The 20,615-nt window shown below is 41.2% G+C and overlaps 1 protein-coding gene across 1 annotated transcript in view; it reads right to left on the bottom strand.

Annotated features, from left to right (window-relative positions):
- Positions 1–20,615, bottom strand: part of LOC148508605 (uncharacterized) — a 653,608-nt gene that overhangs the window by 426,062 nt on the left and 206,931 nt on the right. Inside the window, exon 8 of the mRNA XM_088444305.1 lies at positions 18,896–19,369. Within this exon, the coding sequence (XP_088300431.1) occupies positions 18,896–19,369 (474 nt within the window). The remainder of the gene's footprint in view (positions 1–18,895; positions 19,370–20,615) is intronic.

Below are 20,615 nucleotides of genomic sequence, written 5' to 3'. Positions count from 1 at the left end.
TCAATGTACCTGTACTAATTCAGTTAGCCTTTATTCAGTACACATTTCCCACGATACTTTTAGCAGGAAGCTCTCTGGGGCCTGCAATGGACGAGACCCTACCACAAGGGTCTCATCACAAGCCCAGATGGTCGCGACCATCACCTGGCCACCCGCAAAAGCTGTGGGTAGTCATCCACAGCTTAATGAGCGGAAAGGAGCCCGCTCCAAAAAAAAAAACGTACTGATTCAGAGCGAGCGCTCCTAACGAGCATCCGGCTCTGAATCAGGCCCATAATACATTGTCTCTAATCAATACTCTCTCAAATTGAAACATTCTGGTTCACTCAAAACAGTTATTAAGTATCACAAGCTGTTCCTAATGATTCTATTGCTGAGACTATTTAAACTCCCAAGAGGGGAGGAAAGATTATTCACCTTGAAATATATGTCAGGTGGATGTCGAAACATGTAGGTGCTTACCTCCAGCTAACTATCCTGTGAAAATCAACTGCACACGGCTACCTTCTCTGGTGAGAATTTGGATGGAGCTAATCGCCCTCCTCTTCAGGATTTCCTGCACGGCCTCACCTACAGCCTATCCAAATCACACTATTCATCTGCGGGCTTTACCTTGTGACCTCCGGATCTCTCTAACTGCACAGAAACACCAGAGCGGCTTGTCATCTATCACTGCATGTTCCCCGCTGGCCAGGTCGAGAACAGAAGCCAGCCATCCATACATGCGGTCTGCCATCACCGCCTACTGGACTCTCACTCAGCCCCTTATGGGACACTTACACCCGAGCTGCAGGTAATACCCATGCTGATACAATGACTATTTGAATGTGTCCTGCAATTGCTGCACATTGAGCATATGTACTCTTACAATGTTTCCCACTTGGAAGCCCCTATTAATAAGGAACTTTACATCCTTCCCTTATATTGCAGTGTTTCAGACTCCAGGACATTCTTAATTCATTATTGACACTAATTGTTGATATGTTGATAATTTATTATGATTTTGCATTGTACAGCTGCTATTATAATGATATATGCCTTTTATTCATTATTGTATGTCTTTTTTTATTAAATAATTGATTGATTTCTATTCATAACTGTTTTGAGTGAAATTTATTTGTGCTTTCTAGACTCTGTGGTTGCTACCATTGTTCTCAGCTGTATATAAACATGGGTGGGTACGTTATTGGGGGAGACAGCACCGTGATTACAGCCCAGCAGGACCCATATCCAGTGGCTTGAGCAGCTGCTGGTGGACCATTGCCAGGTTGCCTCTAGATAGGCGTGGGGAGGGGGGAAAGAAGAATATGGACAGCTGGCTTCTACTTTGTATTTGCCCGGTGGCTGCTCCATTCCCTCTCCAGCTGCCGGGTGTGGGTTCCACAGTGGGGAGGATTTGCCTGGCGGCTGCACTGTCTGTTTAGCCAATGAGCTGCTGCTATCTCTACAGTGGTGGGGTAGGAGGTTTTACCTGGCTGCTGCTCCATTCTCTCTGCAGCCACCGGGCTATCTCTAGCTTGGTGATGGTGGGGTTGGGCAAAGGGGAGATGAGGAATTGCCCAGTGGCTGCTCCATCCTGTAGCACCATGAGCTGTTACTCTGATTCCTTGTCAGCTGTTCCACCTCTTCTACAGCCGCAGGGTGAGGGGGCCACCGGCACGGGGCAGCCTGAGCACTGCTTCAAAAGTGATCGGCACAGGGGTTGGATCAAAGGGAGCATGCACTCTGGAGGCACATGGAGCCTAGGTATACCTTGCTTGGCTGCCTTCCTGGGGATAGCACACCTGTAATACAGCAATGTACATGTATTTATTTGTCTTGTGGATTTGGGTCAGAAGCAGTTGGGAGCGTCTGGTGGACACCACACGCTGCTGTTACCATGGGGATGTAAACATACTCTGCTTTGTTTGTGTTTGCCAGTATGGAACCCTCCTCCCAGTGGCTAGACTGGGATGATTCCACTTCCATTGTGATGTCACTTCAGAGGCCGGACGTGCGGTGTTAGAAGCCAGGGACCCGCAGGAGAAGGGGTGGGAGAGTCTTGATAATTTTTGTATTTAAATTTGTAATGTTTGATTCACTATTGTATGTCCTGATGAAGGGGTCCAGGACCCTGGAACATTGATTAAAGCACCAGTTGTTTCACCACTGTAAACAGTCTATCTATCTATATACAGTATGTGTGTGTGTAAAGCTGTTGTTCCCTGCTGGATAGCTTTATAACACAGTTGTTCTGCATGGGTCTGATTGGTGTATGTCTGTGTGAAGCATAAATTATTCTGGGAGTCAGGGGGAAGGTGCTCCTGATTCTGAACTAGTTGGCCAGGTGACATTGAGCTGCTAATGTTTAGCTTAGTGTCAGAGATTCATATGCTGTTTGGGAAATTGTAGATGTAACATTTTCATCAGTAAAAATCCATCTAACAAGTGCAACTGATATCACATATGTTTTTTGTAAGGACAATCTTACAAAATAGTGTCATTCATGGGATAATTTTTGCTAGCCATGATTCGCGTGGCAGAGACCAAACGCTGTCTTTTGGGTTGGTGAGTGAGCTTAACTGGCCTGTAAAAATTGGTTTATTTGCACATGTGGAAAAGTTATGCTGGGTTAATTGTGAAGAGAAACAAGTGTACACACAGTTTAATTATTTCAAAACAAACAGAAATGTTTCTGAGGTTTGTTGTAGCAGAAACAAATTTGGCTAAAAAGCACCAAATGTGTTTCTCTGTGATTTTACTTGCACTTGTTAAGTTTGGTTGTGGAACAGACTTTTAAGCACATGCTGCTAAAGGTATCTGTGTTGGTCTGTATAAGCCCATTAAAGAGACAGTGCTTTAGTTATGGGTGGCTATTGTAGTGCCAAATAAACAAATGTTTTAACTGTATTGAAACACAGTGTGGTACAAGTAAACCAGGGAAATTTGTTCCTATGTGTTTTGTGAACAAACAATTAATTTGCAAGACTGTTTAAACCCACTTTTTTGGAGTTTTGTGCCTAATACACAGTTGCCGCTAGTTTATATAGGCTTCCAACTACTGGCTTGCTGGTGCATGATAAGAGAGGCCCAATTTTGCTACTTAGTCAGAGAACAAGATGGAGAAAATCCTCCCAGACTTAACTTATCTAGCTGTGGCACAACAGGCTCAGCAAGCCCACATGCTAGCAGTTGCTGAAGACCAGGAGGAGAGCAACAAACTGCTGTGGGCTGAGCTCTGTAAGCTGCAACTGGATGAATGCATGCCTGCTGTAATGCAGAAAATGACCCAATCAGATAATGTTGAGGCATTTCCGTTGTCTTTTGAAAGGATGGCAACTTGGCTTAAATGGCCAATAGAGTATTAGGTTGTACAACTGGCTTCTTATTTGACAGGTGAAGCACAGTGGGTCTATGTGGATATGCAAATAACTCAGGAGGCAAATTATCAACAGCTAAAGACCTCAATTCTGGTGCAAATAGGAGTAACAGGGCCTGGGAAAGCAAAGTGATTTTGTAACTGAGCCTGAATGAAACCCACCAGACAGAATCATGGAAATCCTGGCAGTTGACCATTGTGTGTGGAATCTAAACCGGGAACTGCAAAAATGGCTCCTGCAGAGCGATCTTCAGTCATTTGAAGAACTGGCAACAGTTATTGATTGTTTTTATGCTCTGAAGAAAATGGGCTGGACATCAAAGAAAGGAGTCATAAAAAAATAGATGGATTGTTCGGTGGGGCAACTAGACTCCACATTCCCTGTTTGTTTGACCTAATCCTCTTTAATGGCAAGAGCAGTGATTTTCAACCTTTTCAACTTTAGGCAAACTACAATATATTCTTAAATTGCCAAGACACACCATCTGGGGATGTGGTGTTCATGACTTATGATAACATTTGCTCTCACATAAAAATATACACACATAATGGTGTCCAAAAAAATAAAACACACTACATTGGCCTCCACAGGAATAAAACACACTACATTGGCCTCCTCATGAATAATATGCACTACAATATAAGTGCCCTGAGCTGACCACCATGGTACACTTGGCAACCCGCTCGTGGCACACTAGTGTGCCATGGCACAGTTGTTGAAAAATGCTGGGCTAGAGCATGGCTATTCTTAATGACCATCCTGATATGACAAAAGGCAGTATTGGTATTGGTGGATTTGGGCAGTGAAGTTATCCTGGTGTCCAGCACTCAGGTTCCAGAAGGACTGATGGACCGACTGACATCAGTAAAGGTCCTGTGTGTCCATGGGGCCACAGAGGAATATGACCATGTCTGTCCTCACATAACCATGAGAGGACAACAGTGCAACTGTTAGAAGCAATAGCACCAAGGTTGCCATATCCCATTATTCTGTGATATTATAGTCAACCAGATCAATTCAGACTTGCTGGCACCTGAATTACCAGTTGGACATCCGACCCAACATGATCCTTTTGCTCACATTCTGGAACTAGAGGGAGAAATCAGAAAGCAGCAATATATGGAGCCTGGGTGCCAGGCTTTGGCTGCAATCAGACCAGTGCTGCATTCCAGAGGACATGAGGCAGGAGAAGGAAGCAAAACAACAGAGACTTTGCCAGTTGGAGAAGAAGATTGGTCTCCTGTACCCAGGACTGTGTCATTCCAAGACTTTGCTCAAGACCAATTAAATGATTGTGCATTAGAAAGTTCCTTCAGATATGTGGTGAAAGTGAATGGAGTGTGGAAGGCTGAGAGGCCAGCCCCGTGTGAATAATACTTTATACTAGAATGGGAAATGCTATTAAGGTTGCCAGTGGTTCATGAGAAAGTACTGTAGATAACCAGCTCTTGGTGCCACAAGTACATGTCCCTTTAATATTAGTGGCAGCCCATACACACCTTATGGGGAGACATGTGTGGGAGTAAAAACCCTAAATAAAGTCCTACAGAGGTTTTACAGGACAGGAGTCTACATGGCCATTAAGAGATACTGCCAAGCCTCCACAGTGTGTCAGTGGACCATTCCTAAACCAGATTTATGAGCTCCTCTCATACCTCATCCAATAATTCCAGGACTTTTTGAGCAGGTTGGCATGGATATAGTAGGTCCCTTATAGAAGATGGACTGGGGCCATCAATATGTTCTGATAATACTTGATTATGCTACACAATACCACTTAGATATATTAAGTCAAATACAATAGCAAAATAGCTACTACTAGTATACATGTGTTTTGGATCCCTAAAGAAATCCTAATGGAACAGGGAACACCCTTAATGTCAAGCTTACTGAAAGAGTTGTGTAAGGTGCAAGGGGTACAGAGGCTACAGATCTCGGTCTATAACCTGCAGAATGATGGGTTGGTTGAGTGGTTCAAAGGACCTTTAAACAAATTATTAGGTGAGGTTTGGCTCAATAAAAAAAATACTAGATACTCTGTTGCCCTACCTCATGTTTGCAGTACTGGAGATACCCCAGGCATCAAAAGGGTACAGTCCCTTTGAACTTTTAATTGGAAGACAACCCCAAGGAATTTTGGATATTCTTAATGAAGGCTGGGAACAACAGGGACCCATGAAACCAAATGTGGTACAGTTTGTAGCCCAATTGTGTGACCGATTACAATGGGTCAGTCTATTGGTTAAGCAACACCTGGAAGAAGCACAGGGAATGGCACAAGAGGTGTTATGATACCCAAGAAACCAGACACACCTTTAATCCAGGTGACAAGGTGCCCATTCAAGAAAGTAAGTTGTATGCACATTGGCAAGGCCCTTATGAAGTGATAAAGGCTGTAGGACCTGTTAATTATCAAGTACAGCAACTGGGTAGATGGCAAATAGAACAAGTGTCTCACATCAACCTGTTAAAGCTGTAGGCAGTGAAAACTCTGACGCTAATGTTGAGAGCAGTGAAAACTGAGGACTGCTTAGTTCCCATAGAGTCTTCCCTGACTTTGACTAAAAACAGCAAGCAGTGGAGATGGTAGCTTGGAATAAGGATGTTTTTTTTAATATACCAGGGTGTTCCAAAATAATTGAGCATTACAGTATATTGTTACTCCACCAAGAGTTGTAGTTAAGCATTGTCTGTATAGAATACTGGAAGCAAGAAGGGCTGCAGTGAAGTGAGAGGTGGAGGACATGTTGCAACTTGGGGTAGTGGAAGAATTCACAAGCGAGTGGAATAATCCCATAGTGCTCATGCCTAAATGCTTGGGATCCATTTGCTTCTGTAATGACTTTAGAAAATTAAATAAGGTCTGTAGGGTCCTGATTCAGACCAACTCACTAGATGAGTTTGCACGCAGACATCGCTGCTAATATATGCAAAAGAAAGCAGTGTTCACATGGCAAGACATTAGTACACCCACTATGTCTTAGCATGCGGTGGCAGATCGATCGCACATGAGTCTATGATGCCCCCTTTCCTTTTGCAGCACAAGTTATCTCCAAGAAATGTATATAACAATTGGTAACATCGAGAACCATCGGAGGCATACTCAGTGCTTGTGGTTGACCCTAACCTACCACAAGCACTGTGAGTGCTTCTGTGCTTAAAACAGCCAGGTAATGTGTACAGTGATGCTGCCTTTTAATTATGCATGCCTTAGAAATGGTGTTTTGATGCTCAGACACCATTGCCTGCATTTGCAACACCACTCCCCCATTTTCAAGGACCTTCCCCTGTCACCCCCCACAAATGGCACATTCTGTCAGTCAAACAAGTGAGCAGTCTGTGTGTTGTGGGTGATCACTTCCTGATAGCAATGACTGGCTTGTGCATGCACACTGTGATGCATACACATGCGCAGATAGCGACAATTGGTCAGCAGCGTGCGAATGCAGCCTAAAAACCAGGTCTGAATCATGCCCTAGGTTCAATGCCATTGCAATGCCACAGGTGGATGAACTGTAATATATAGTAATGTAATATAGTCATCTGGCCAAAATAACTCTACATTGAGGAAGCACTAAGGCAGCTGCTTGATGAAAACTGTTATAAACAACTATTTTGTAATCCCACAGATAATTTTTTAATTCCCTACAATAGGTTTATTAACAAGGTGGTAAGAGAAGGGACGATAAAAAAACAAGAATACAACTACTTGATGGTCAAAAACCCAAAAGTCCCTACCTTTTATATGCTGCCAAAAATTCACAAGAGAAATAATAAACCTCTGGGCAGACCAATTGTCTCTGACATTGGGCGTCTCAGTGAACAGGCTAGCACATTCATTGACCTACATCTGAGGGAATTTGTAGTGAGCCTACCATCCTATATTCAGGATACATCAGATGTGCTATGCAAAATCACTGGCATCAAAATTAGGGATGACTGGCTGCTGGTTACCTTGGATGTCGAGTCTCTATATACTAGTATTGATCATCTGATGGGCCTGAAGGCAGTCAACCATTTCCTGAATATGAGGGACAACAAAGAATTAAATGACTTTCTCCTGGAACTTCTGGAGTTCGTTCTGTGCAAAAATTATTTAACTTTTAATGACAGGTTCTTTCTACAAATACATGGTACTGCGATGGGCGCAGCTTGTGTGCCCACCTACGCAAATATGTACTTAGGTTGGTGGGAACAAGAATATGTTTTGGCCTGGATAATGAATCCTACACTGAAAATGCCATATCATGGGTTAGAAACATAGATGACATTCTACTCATTTGGAGAGGATCAGAGTATCTCCTAAAACAGTTTATCAATAAATGAAATAATAACAACCTGAATTCCCATCTAACCATGGAAGTAAGCAAAACAGAAGTGGCATTTTTAGATCTAAAAATCAAAAGAGATACGGATGGAAATATTCATACAGAGTTATACCCAAAAAAGCACCGCAACAAATAGCCTCCTTCACAGTACAAGCTCCAACTTCCCATCTATAGTGCAAAATATACCAAAAGGCGAATTTTTACACCTTAGACAGAAATTGCTCTGACAATCGAGTGTTTAAAGAAAGAAGTATCGAATTAAGCAGAGATTGAGTTATGGGGCTATAGTCATCATACCATAAAACGAGCAATACAGCAGACAGCTCAAACAAATAGGGAGTCACTTATTTTTCCAACAAACAAAGAGAAACCCAAAGGAGTTGGTAGTATGCGCTTTGTAGGAAATTTCTGCAAGGAATGGAGAGATATTAAAAATATGACTAACAAGAACTGGCCATCTTACTAATGGACACGGATTTAAGAGAAAGAATACCGAGTCAAACATTGATGAGCTGGAGTAGATCCAGGATGATCAAAGACTCCATAGTTCAGAGTCATTTTATAAGAACCACTACAAAGACCTTGCAGGCCAAAGGATCATATGCATGCGGAAGCTGTAAAGCTTATATGATCAAGAAACACACAGTGGAAGATAAATTGGAAGAAACATGCTCAATTGCTACGTTCCTTATTTGCAATACATCTGGAGTCATCTATTGCATAGAATGCGTTTGTGGATTGAGGTATGTTGGGATGATTTCAAGAGCTCTGAAGCAGTGAATCTTAGAACATGCTGGTAATATTAGGAATTTACTAATATGAAACATATAACAACATTAGTGAAACATGTATATAAGAAACATGGAGGACAATTAAATTCTATCAGACCCTATGGTCTTCAAAAAATAATTTTGGGGATCAGAGGAGGGGATGTGATGAACTCACTATTGCATAAAGAGAGTGAGTGGATCTTCAAACTCGTAATACTTGCCCCATATGATTTGAATGAGAATATAAACTATGGAGCTTTTCTTTGATATCTAATGGTAATCTTTTTGATCCCTCATGTTTTCTGCCCCTTTTTCCCCTTACAACTCATATACTACCAATTATGTATATGTTGTTAAATGTGGATGTATACGTGCATATACAGTCAGGTCCATAAATATTGGGACATTGACAGAATTTTCATATTTTGTCCTCTATTCACCACCACAATGGTTTTGAAATGAAACAAACAAGATGTGCTTTAACTGCAGACTTTCAGATTTAATTTGAGGGTAATTACATCCAAATCGGGTGAACGGTGTAGGAATTACAACAGTTTCAATATGTGTCTCCCACTTTTTAAGTGGCCAAAAGTAATGGGACTATCAACTCAAAAGCTATTTCATGGACTGGTGTGAGCTATTACCTCGTTATTTCATTATCAATTAAGCAGGTAAAAGGTCTGGAGTTGATTCTAGGTGTGACATTTGCATTTGGAATCAGTTGCTGTCAACTCTCAAAATGAGATCCAAAGAGCTGTCACTATCAGTGAAACAAGCCATCATTAGGCTGAAAAATCAAAACAAACCCATCAGAGAGATAGCAAAAACATTAGGTGTGGCCAAATCAACTGTTTGGAACATTCTTAAAAAGAAAGAACGCATCGGAGAGCTCAGCAACACCAAAAGACCCGGAAGACCACGGAAAACAACTGTGGTGGATGACAAAATAATTATTTCCCTGGTGAAGAAAAACCCCTTCACAACAGTTGGCCAAATCACAAACACTCTCCAGGAAGTAGATGTATATGTGTCAAAGTCAACAATCAAGAGAAGACTTCACAAGAGTGAATATAGAGGGTTCACCACAAGATGCAAACCATTGGTGATCCACAAAGACAGGAAGACCAGATTAGAGTTTGCCAAACAACATCTAAAAAAGCCATTACAGTTCTGGAACAACATCCTATGGACAGATGAGACAAAGATCAACTTGTACCAGAGTGATGGGAAGAGAAGGAAAGCAACTGCTCATGATCCAAAACATACCACCTAATCAGTGAAGCATGGTGGTGGTACTGTCATGGCGTGGGCATGTATGGCTGCCAATGGAACTGGGTCCCTTGTATTTATTGATGATGTGACTGCTGACGAAAGCAGCAGAATGAATTCTGAAGTGTTTCGGGCAATATTATAAGCTCATATTCAGTCAAATTCTCCAGAACTCATTGGACAGCGCTTCATAGTGCAGATGGACAATGACCCGAAGCATAAGGCAAAAGCAACCAAAGAGTTTTTTAAGGCTAAAAAGTGGAATGTTATGCAATGGCCAAGTCAATCCCCTGACCTGAATCCGATTGAGCATGCATTTCACTTGATGAATACAAAACTGAAGGGAAAATGCCCCAAGAACAAGTAGGAACTGAAGACATTTGCAGTAGAGGCCTGGCAGAGCATCACCAGGGACGAAACCTAGCGTCTGGTGATGTCTATGCATTCCAGACTTCAGGCTGTAATTGCCTGCAAAGGATTTGCAACAAAGTATTAAAAAGTGAAAGTTAGATTTAAAATTGTTTAGTTTGTCCCATTACTTTTGGCCCCTTAAAAAGTGGGAGGCACATATAGAAACCGTTGTAATTCCTACACCGTTCACTTGATTTGGATGTAATTACCCTCAAATTAAATCTGAAAGTCTGCAGTTAAATCACATCTTGTTTGTTTCATTTCAAAGCCATTGTGGTGGTGAATAGAGGCCAAAATATGAAAATTCTGTCAATGTCCCAATATTTATGGACCTGACTGTATGTATATGAATTTGTATATGTATGTATATGTACATATGCATTTAATATTAATATCTATTATTTTTGGTCTGCTAACTACTATCGGATCTCTCTTTTCCAGCTAGAATGATGTTATCTTCTTTTTCTCTTTCTTTTCTTGCTCATGTCTGTTTTATTGTTAGACTTTCAAAACTACCAAACATTTTCTCCTCTATAGAACTCACAATACATACATTTCTTCCAGGGATCCTATCTGCAGAAATTGATGATATATACTTGATGTTTTTTGCAATTAATATTAGTCTTCTATCTGTAACCTTAATTCTTTGGCTTTTGCCGTGTCGCTTATTTGTTTATTTATTGATTTTTGGGCTTCTACCGTGTATATGTTTATAATTATTTTATAATTACTTCTGTTCTTTATTTTTATATATTATATTTTTTTTTCTACTCAAACATATACCCAAAGGAACTCTGCATTTCTCTGTAATTAAAATCTTCAATCATTAAATGTTCACTAACTTTTGCCAAAATGGCTATAATCCAATCAACTTTCTGACTGTCCTTAATACACACTCATACTGATGTATGAATGTTTTGTTAAGTACCATGGTAAATAGAACAACTTGCTAACCAATTAGGAAGGAGTTATGTTACAACTACCAACCTGCTGAATGGGCTTGTTAATGTCCATTAACATTGGTATTGCTAATATTACTATGTAACGTTATATGCATACCCGTGATGGATAACAGTGTGAAACAAGCTATCTATGAACTTATTAACCTAGGATATATAGCTATTGGCTATGATACCTGTCTATCACAGGATCATCATAAATAGGCCATGCATATATGTGCCACCCATAACAATGATTGGGTGGAGGATTCAGTAGCCTGGACATTATGTTCCATTGGCTCTGAACCCTGTCTAACACAGTGTGATCAGATGACAAATGTCCCACCCGCGGTGGTGTTTAATCATTAGAATAAACATTTGGGATGCCATTCACATATCCCACCCACAGCTGTGATTGACTACTAGATTTGGCAGCTGGGAAGCTTGTTTTGTTTTACAAATTGCATCCACCACACTGATTGGTTGGAAGGTCCGGCTGCTGGGACACCACAATCCATTGGCTCTGAGTCCTGTCTGTCACAAAGGTGACCAGACGTCATATGTCCCGCCCACTGTGTTGATTGGCTATCGGACCCGGCGGTAGCTGGGACGCTTGTTTTGCATATCGCATCCACCACTTGTATTGCTTGAAAGCTCCGGCTGCAGGGACGCTGTGAACCATTGGCTCTAAGTCCTGTCTGTCACAAAGGTGATCAGACGTCATATGTCACTCCCACTGTGGTGATTGGCTCTCGGATCCAGTGGCTGTTATGCCGTGAGTCCGTACTTCCTGATTTAAGCACATGCATTTCTCAATACACGAGACCATGACCAAGCTTAAGGGGTGAAACGCGTGTTGTTTTATAGGGACATTGGTTGTGCGTAACACCAGATCCCTACTATTCGAACAGCTATTCTTCATATAGACCTCTAAATACAGGTACCTTACTATTTTCTTACTGTGCCTCCTTAGAGATAGTAGGGTTTAACCCTACCAAGAGAATCATTCCCCCATATCTCAATATGGGAGATACAACTTTTCCCTCCCAGTACTTCCATCTGGGTTTCTTATAGTGAGTATTCACTACCTAGGACAAATGCTCAGTCAGAACCACAGTGGACTGGAACAGAGGAGTTTCCACTTCCTCTCTGATTACATATAAAATTATCCTTAGGGTTAATACCTGTGGTAGGTGTATTACCAATGGATGGTTAAAACAATATAATTTATATGATGTTGTACGGAATATATGATAAGAAAATAACATTATTTTCTTATTCCAAATACTTATTTGGTTAAATATATTGTCACCCAGTTTTTAAGTTGTACTATGCTCTATATACACAGTTGTTTTATTACTGATCATTACATCTCCACTATCTAAACTCACTATCTGTACTCTCATCAGCCCCATATCTTGGAACTGACAGCAGATGCAGGAAAATCTTTTTATCATACGCTTTGGGATAAGGGACTCTCATAAACTATTCTCTGCCGACGGGCAAATAACTGACAGTAGATCCCTATCCCAAGTAAAGGTGTATGCTTTTCAGAGCTGACTATACATAATCAGTATCAATTCAATATCATAAATCTGAAATTAATGTGCCTGGTTTCTATCTATATTAGCGATCCATAGGCAACTATTATTTGAAAAATTGATGCTGGACAATATATGCAGTGTAATACTTGTAACTAAAAGCAGGTTCTCAGTTTGTGATGATTTCACCTGTTTTAAATTTCCTTTTCTGAGTTGATAGTTGGAAATATTACAAGAGCTATTTTGACTTCTTTGTATGCAAATGTACAATGAACTTTGTTATGGGGTTTGTCTGATGTCATGCAATTGATGCAGCTATTATGACATATTCATCTGTCCCAAATACCTTTGATTTAATAGGTGAAAAATTACAAGAGTTACTCTTTTTCACCTTTTGGATGTGATACAGATCTGTATATGAGTAAGTGTTGGATCATAATACCATGATCTTTATTTAATAACTTTTTATGTGTATGTCTAAATATCTTTATATTTTAGGATATTTTTCTTCTTAATAATGAGATGTATTAAAAGTTAAGTTTTATAACAACAACATTACATATTGAAATTAGAGTGCCCCCAAAAAAGAGTCTTCTTTTCCTCTCTCTGTTGTCGATTTGTATAGAAAGACAGAAGGACAAATTTTTGCTTTTATATAGTAGATTAATATTCATAAAAACTTGATACACAAAATAATTTATGAAAGCAAATGTGTTTTTATTTATAATACATGGGGCAGAATTACCAAAAGACATTCTCAAATACAGTCTTCCTGCCAAGACACTGCCCCCTCTGCATTGAAGTAGGCCAGCTAGTCCTCCTTGACCTGTTTTGCACACACAGTGTAGAGGCCACCATGGGAAACCATGTTATAGACACATATGTCCACATATCACTCTCGTCTATGCCGTTAGTAGGATCTGCTAGTGATGTAGATAGTGGCCATAGGTAAGTGGATTTCCACTAAAGCAAATTATGAAGGGCACAGCAGGCCAAAACCACCCACTCAATTTTGTCTACATGTAAATTAATTGGTGTATTGAATATGCAAAACCTACTACACATGATGCCAGAGACATTCTCCATAGTGCGCCTTGCCTTTGATAGTCGATAATTGAAAATCCGCCTTTCTTTAGTCAATCTCCTTTGAGCAAAGGGCTTCATTAAGTGTTCATGCAAAGCAAATGCCTCATCTGCTACAAACACAAAACTGAGTTTTTTTTGCATTGGGAGGTAAATGTAGGCTTTTGGACATCATCCTTTCATAAAATACAGTGTACTTGATAAACCCACCATCTGATGCATGGCCATTTTTCCCCATCCAAATATAAATATTCATTGTTCGCATTAACAGTGGCCATCAACACTATACTAAAAATACATTTATAATTGTTCTACATACAGCAGTACAAGTGTTGGCAGGTGGTGTTATGCAGATAAGTTCCCACATATTGCCTCAATGCAATTTGGGAAATTTCAACTTGACTCGAAGTCATGTGCAATTAATTGCCAATCCTCAATTGTCAAAGGAAACTAAAAACAAAAATACAAAATTAAAATATAGCTCTAAACACATATATCTGTCCAACATCATATAGCATAAGGGCAGAAATCGAAAAATACTTTGGGGGCATAAAGTGGAGACGAGCAGCATTTAGCATTAGGACAGCAAACTAATAACACTTCAGGGGCATTCACTGTAGTCCAGCAGCAGTTATCATAAGGGCAGATAACTAATAACACTTGGGGGGCATACAGTGGAGTCCAGCAGCATTTAGTATAAGGGCAGAAAGAGAATAACCCTTGGGGGGCATACAGTGGAGTCCAGCAGCATTTAGTATAAGGGCAGTAAGCGAATAACATTTGGGTGACTTACAATGGAGTCCAGCAGCATTTAGTATAAGGGCAGAAAATGAATAACACTTGGGGGGCATACAGTGGAGTTTTTAAGGATTTAGCATAGGGGCAGCAAATGAATAACACTTGGGGGGAATTCTCTGCAGTCCAGCAGCATTTAGCATAAGGACAGCAAAAGAATAATAGTTCAGGGTATACAGTGGAGTCCAGAAGCATTTAGTAGAAGGGCAGTAAGAGAATAACACTTCGGGGGCATACAATGGAGTCCAGCAGCATTTAGCATAAGGACAGAAAATGAATAACACTAGGGGGCATACAGCGTAGTCGAGCAGCATTTATCATAAGAGCAGCAAACAAATAACACTTGGGGGCACACAGTTGAGTCCAGCAGCATATAACATTGAGAGACATTAAAAATTGTTCTTACCTTGAATTACTGCACCTTGAGGATGGTGAATATCTCTTTGAAGGTCTCTTGTACAATGAGACCCAAAGCTTGTGTTGAGATCACTGTGCCAAACTTTAGGTCAGCCACGGATCTGCCAGTCACTAGGAATCGCAGAGTAGTGATCAGCCTCTCCTCAGCAGGTATGGCCCTCCGCAGCTTGGTATCCTGTGATGTATGGCATCACTAGGCCAAGAAATTCCTGGAACGTGGCATCATCCATCCACAGGAAGCTCTGGTAGTCTTCTGGATTATTCTCCCAAATTTCCATTAGCAGTGGTATGTGTGAGAGAGAATTCCTCTGCAGCAGCCACTCCTTCATCCTGCATGAGCAAACCTTTCTCCGCTTCACAGACCTCTTACTGGGGGAGATGAACTAAGCTCTAAAACGTGGTAAACTGGAGAGTGATAAACCACCAGCCAATCAGCTCCCAACTGTCATTTTTCAAACACAGCCTGTAACATGACAGTTGGGAGCTGAGTGGCTGGTCGTTTATCACTCTCCAGTTAATCAGAGTACATCTCCCACTATATCTGTTAACAGCACAACTCCAGCATATGCTGTCAGCATACGATAGCGAAAGGGATGCATAATGAGGCAAAGTAGACACAGGGCCTGATTCAGCACAGATCACACGGCTGCGATCGCACATACCCAGCCGATGCAAAAATATGCTAATAACTGCAATCGCACAGCAACCGCAGCACTATACCTAAACGCCCACCACTTTATAAAGCCACCCACTTCCCTTGACATGAATCTGCAAATCATGAAAACATTGGTAAATGTCGATTAACATCAGAACCATATGCACAATTGTAGTTGACCTGACCCTGCCGTACAAGCTGCTAAACTTCCTGTCACCATCTAGACCTCTGCCAGCATATACAATTGCAGGGGCTTAATTATATATGGCCCTGTAAAGGCGTTCAACACAAACACGCCAACTTTCCACCGACAACCCCACCCTCTCCACCCCCAAATGGTCACTTCATATCAATCACTATGCGCTTGGACTGCATGCTCATTGTGATTGATTTCCGATGCATAGGTATATGCAGAATGCAAACATCGGCTGGCTGCGTGCAAACACAGCCATGCGATCCAACCTGAATAAGGCCCACAGTTTGTTTAAATGCAAGCCAAAAACAAACCAGAGGAAATTAGCAATGCAACATTATTCAGCAGGTATAAAGAACCAATGTTCCCTCAATTTAAATAAATTATAGTTTGAAGGGTAATTAGGTGAGTGCAGAGTATGTATGATTTTTCTTTTTAAATGATGTTGTCACATACATGAGGTAAATTCAGTGAATTAAAGCCTATTATTTTTATACATATTATTATACTGCCTACAAGGGCCAGCCCAGTCACCCATCTTCTCCACTAAGTCACTCAATCTTTTGGCTAAAAACCACTGTTTGGATACATTATCTGCACGTCCATGCTATGCACACAAGGACATACAATGCATATGTCTGGCATCAGTTGGATATACCTGCAATCTATTCATATGTTGCCTTGCTCACAACAAAACGAATGACGAGTCTACAAAACTAGTACATTAATATCAGGGGGGACGTTAACAAACCTATTACATTTTACATGAACCCAAGATTAAACATATTCACATTCACATAAAGGTGCTTTGTGAGGTGTTTTCAGTAACTTTTTGAAATGTACTGTGAGCCTTATTCAGAGGTGCACGCTATTTGCGTGCACTATCTCTGAATCGGGGCATCCCTATTTTTTTTATTCCGGCCTCCAGGCCACTTGAACAGCTGTGGGTGACCACCCACAGCTTGTGCGAGTGGCCTAGAGATGGTCGTGATTATTGCGACCATCTGCATTGCGAGGAGAACCTTATGGTAGGGTCTCTGCACTCGCAATGCCAAGTGGACTTCCGGCTCTAATAGAGCCGGAAGTCCACTACTGACATCACGAGTGATGTCAGTAGGGCCGCCCACAAACGGCAGGTGTTCTTTCGGGAATGCCTCCGTTTGCTCAGCCACCCCCCCTACCCGCCTACAAAATGGGGCAAGCTGTCGATCAACATCGACAGCTGCCCCGTATTGCTGCAAGCTCCAGAGCGAGTGAAGATCTCACTCGCTACGGGGCTCGCACACGCGCATTGAGCATGCCGAGCATGCGCACTGGGCCACCATCGACCCGCGAGCGGGTCTGAATCAGGCCCTGTGTCCCTATCTCTCCCCTGGCTTTGTAAGTATAGTCACCATTTTACATTTCAGTATATAACAAAGGTGTAATTTCATTCCTGAAAGCATTAGTTTATTGCATTGTTTCGCTATTTTTTTTGTTTGCCTGTTAATGTATATTTGTTATAAAAAATACAAAAGCAGCCGTAGTATCTGAGGGTTTAGAAGTGAATGTCACTCAGAGCAGTTCTAAATATAATTGCAACATTTATTGACAAAATGAACACATGAAAAAACAATATTAAAAATAGCAGCTATTATAACGTATTGCAACAATGTCAATTCAAATGAGCAAGCAATGGTACTTCAATAATCAATTTATCCTGGAGTCCAGACCCCTAAACAAGTGATGGCTATAATAGTGTTCCTCAGTTAGAAAAGAGTTTCCATATGGGGTATATTGAAGATGGTCCACGCACTAGTGCAATAGAATTCCAAATAAACACATATTGTGTGAATGTTCCACAGCACTGGGTAATACCTGCACAGGTGTTGGTACCGTCCCATGTTATGCTGAGTGGAAATCCAGCAATAGCGGTACAGCAAACCACGTCCACAGATGGCTGGCTCCGGTGTTCAACCCAAGCTGTGCGGAACTCAAGTGGTGATGGGAAGCCGCTCTGGAGGGTCCGTGTGACCGATGTATTCTAGAGGGTTTCAGGTGGAAGTTAATTCTGCAGGTGGATGGGAGACATGAATGTGAGGCTTTTGGTAAAGCCGCTCACAGGCTGTGACACCTGGAAAAGCAGTCTCCGTTTTAGTCTGCCAAACAAAGTGCAAGTGCTTCCATTCAGTGCTCACAGTATTTAGAACTGCTCTGAATGACATTCACTTCTAAACCCTCAGATACTACGGCTGCTTTTGTTTTTTATATCCTATTGTGTTGTGGTGAGAGTGACTCTCTCACTCAGCTGTGTTATATCTGGAAGGGTTACTTTAACTCCTCAGCACCTGGGCCTAATTTCGTTTTTAAATGTATATTTGTTATATGGGGAAGAATTAAAGTTGAAATTGAAGAGGACATATTAAAAAAAACATATGATATCTGTTTCGTTTTAACTTTGGGACTTCCATATTGTATATAATATTATAAGAACTACTCAGGAATTATTCCATATGTGAATCACAGTAAATTCCATCCCCATGCCACATATTTCTTATATTTACATGTATGTTTAGGCATACAGTAGAATGCATGTTATATGGTGCATACACACGGTCAGATTTTTCCTTCAGATATGAACGAAAATGATTTAAAAATCGTTCAGTCGTTCATATCTGAAGGAAAATCGTTCATATCTGACATGCCTGAACGATGGACGATCAACGATGCGCGTTCCTGATGGTCAGATAACGATATTTGACATCTGATGTGTTTGCAGTCAGACTTGGACGATTCCATTCATTTTAATGCAGTCAAAAATCATTCAATCGTTCAAATCGTTCAAAACTTTGGTAAAATCGTTCAAATCGTTTAATCGTTCAATCGTTCATCTGACAAATCTGACAAGTCTGACAAATCTGACCGTGTGTATGCTCCAATAGACTTAGAACTCAAGTCTGATGAATCATGAAAAAGAAAAATCACACATAAGTATACATATTCTAGCATGTTTATGTAGTAAGTGCTATCTTTGGATGGAGATTAGAAAGCTTGTCATCCTGTATGTCTTACTGAACAGAGCTTTGCTAAATATCTCAATTTTAATTGGTATAGTAGCTATAGCCTGTTATGTTATATTCCAGAGTAAAGTACTCACCTGTGCAATATGCTACATAGCAATCTTGTATTCCACTCAGTTCATATACATAATATCCAGCAGGACAAGCTTTAATCTGAATAGTTGCTGACCAGTGACAACAATCGTCATTAAAGTTGGAACAAGCAGTGCGACTTATTATACCATCGCTAACCATCGGATGGGATCCACTCAGCCACATTGGGGCAGTAGTACCACAACTCTGTTTTGGCACACAGTATTCTGGCATGTTAATGCCTCCTTTGCCAATAAAGCGATGCCATCCACTCAAACCTTTGTCACAATGAAGGCTATAGCTGCCTACATTAGATGTACTTCTCCAGATGTCATTGAGAACAATGTGACTTGAGCATGGATCAGAACATTCGATGCCATCTCCTATGAACCCATCATTACAGACACATTCAGCTGAACCTGTAGAATCATCACAGTTAGCATTTGGGTCACATCCTGCAGTTGCACAGGGACTTGCAGCTAGAGAAGAAAAGTGCAAAAAATAAAAAGGAAAATATTATTCCAATGCAAACCACCTTTACATACTGTATAATACATAACATGCAGTTTCACTGATTATTCCAACTTTACTATTTCTTAACAAACAAAATAAAACAAAAAACAACAACAACAGTACAATGCACTGTTTTGAGATGAATAGATCAGATCTCTTACAAACCAAAACTAATTAGAAAGAAAAACAATATCAAGAGAGAGATCTGGCATTCATTTGTAAATATACTTCATACCCATTGGTGTAACTATGGCAGGGTGAGTGGGGCATGTGCCCTGGGCACCGTGGCAGACCCAGCAGAGGGGGGCACCGCTGGCCAGGACATCGTACCCGCATCGCCCCCCCGCCACCATTGCACTGGTCTGGACTGTGTGAGGGCTACTGAACGAACAGGCAAGTGTGCCTGCAGGGGACTGTAGGGGGAGCTGCAGCAGAAGTGCGCAGCCCATCCCAGGCAGTCTTGCCATTCAGAGCTGCCGATGGAGGCTAGGATGATTGTGCTTCCCCAATGCTGTCTCTGCTCCAGATCAGCCACTGCAGCCAGGTAAGTAAGTATTTTTTTTTTGCTGGTAGGGAGGAGTGGGGGTTGGACTGCTGTGGAGGGGGGGTGACTTTCAATTGATGTCAGCCATGCTTTTACTTAGCTGGCTGCATTTGTGTGAAAGATGTGTGTGTGTCTATGTCAGTGTGTGTGAATGTGTGTTATTGTGCATGTGTCACTGTGTATATGTATCTATGTTAGTGTGTGTCAATGTTTATGTGTGTCAGTGTGTATGTGTATCTGTGTCACTGTGTCTGTGTACGTGTGTCACTGTGTGTGTATCTGTGTCAGTGTGCATGTATGTGTATCTGTGTCAGTGTGTGTATGTGTATCTGTGTCAGTGTGTGTTAGTGTGCATGTGTATTTGTCTCAGTGTGTGTATGTGTCAATGTGCATGTGTCAGTGTGTGTGTGTCACTGGGTGTGTGTATTTATGTCAGTGTATGTGTGTCAGTGTATCTGTGTCAGTATGTGTGTCTGTGTCATTGTCTGTGTATCTGTGTCAGAGTGCGTGTCACTGTGTATGTATCTGTGTCAGTGTGTGTATGTGTCAGTGTGTGTGTGTCACTGTGTGTGCATCTGTGTACTGTATCTGTGTGTGTATCTGTCAGTTTGTGTGCATGTGTGTCAGTGCGTGTGTGACACTGTGTGTGTGTATCTGTGTCAGTGTGT

The sequence above is a fragment of the Taudactylus pleione genome, unplaced genomic scaffold, assembly GCF_031769625.1.
Source record: "Taudactylus pleione unplaced genomic scaffold, aTauple2 ptg000353l, whole genome shotgun sequence".
In the NCBI taxonomy this organism is placed as follows: Eukaryota; Metazoa; Chordata; class Amphibia; order Anura; family Myobatrachidae; genus Taudactylus; species Taudactylus pleione.
The sequence above is the reverse complement of the archived record's forward strand: the minus strand, read 5'-3'. Positions and strand labels throughout refer to the sequence as shown.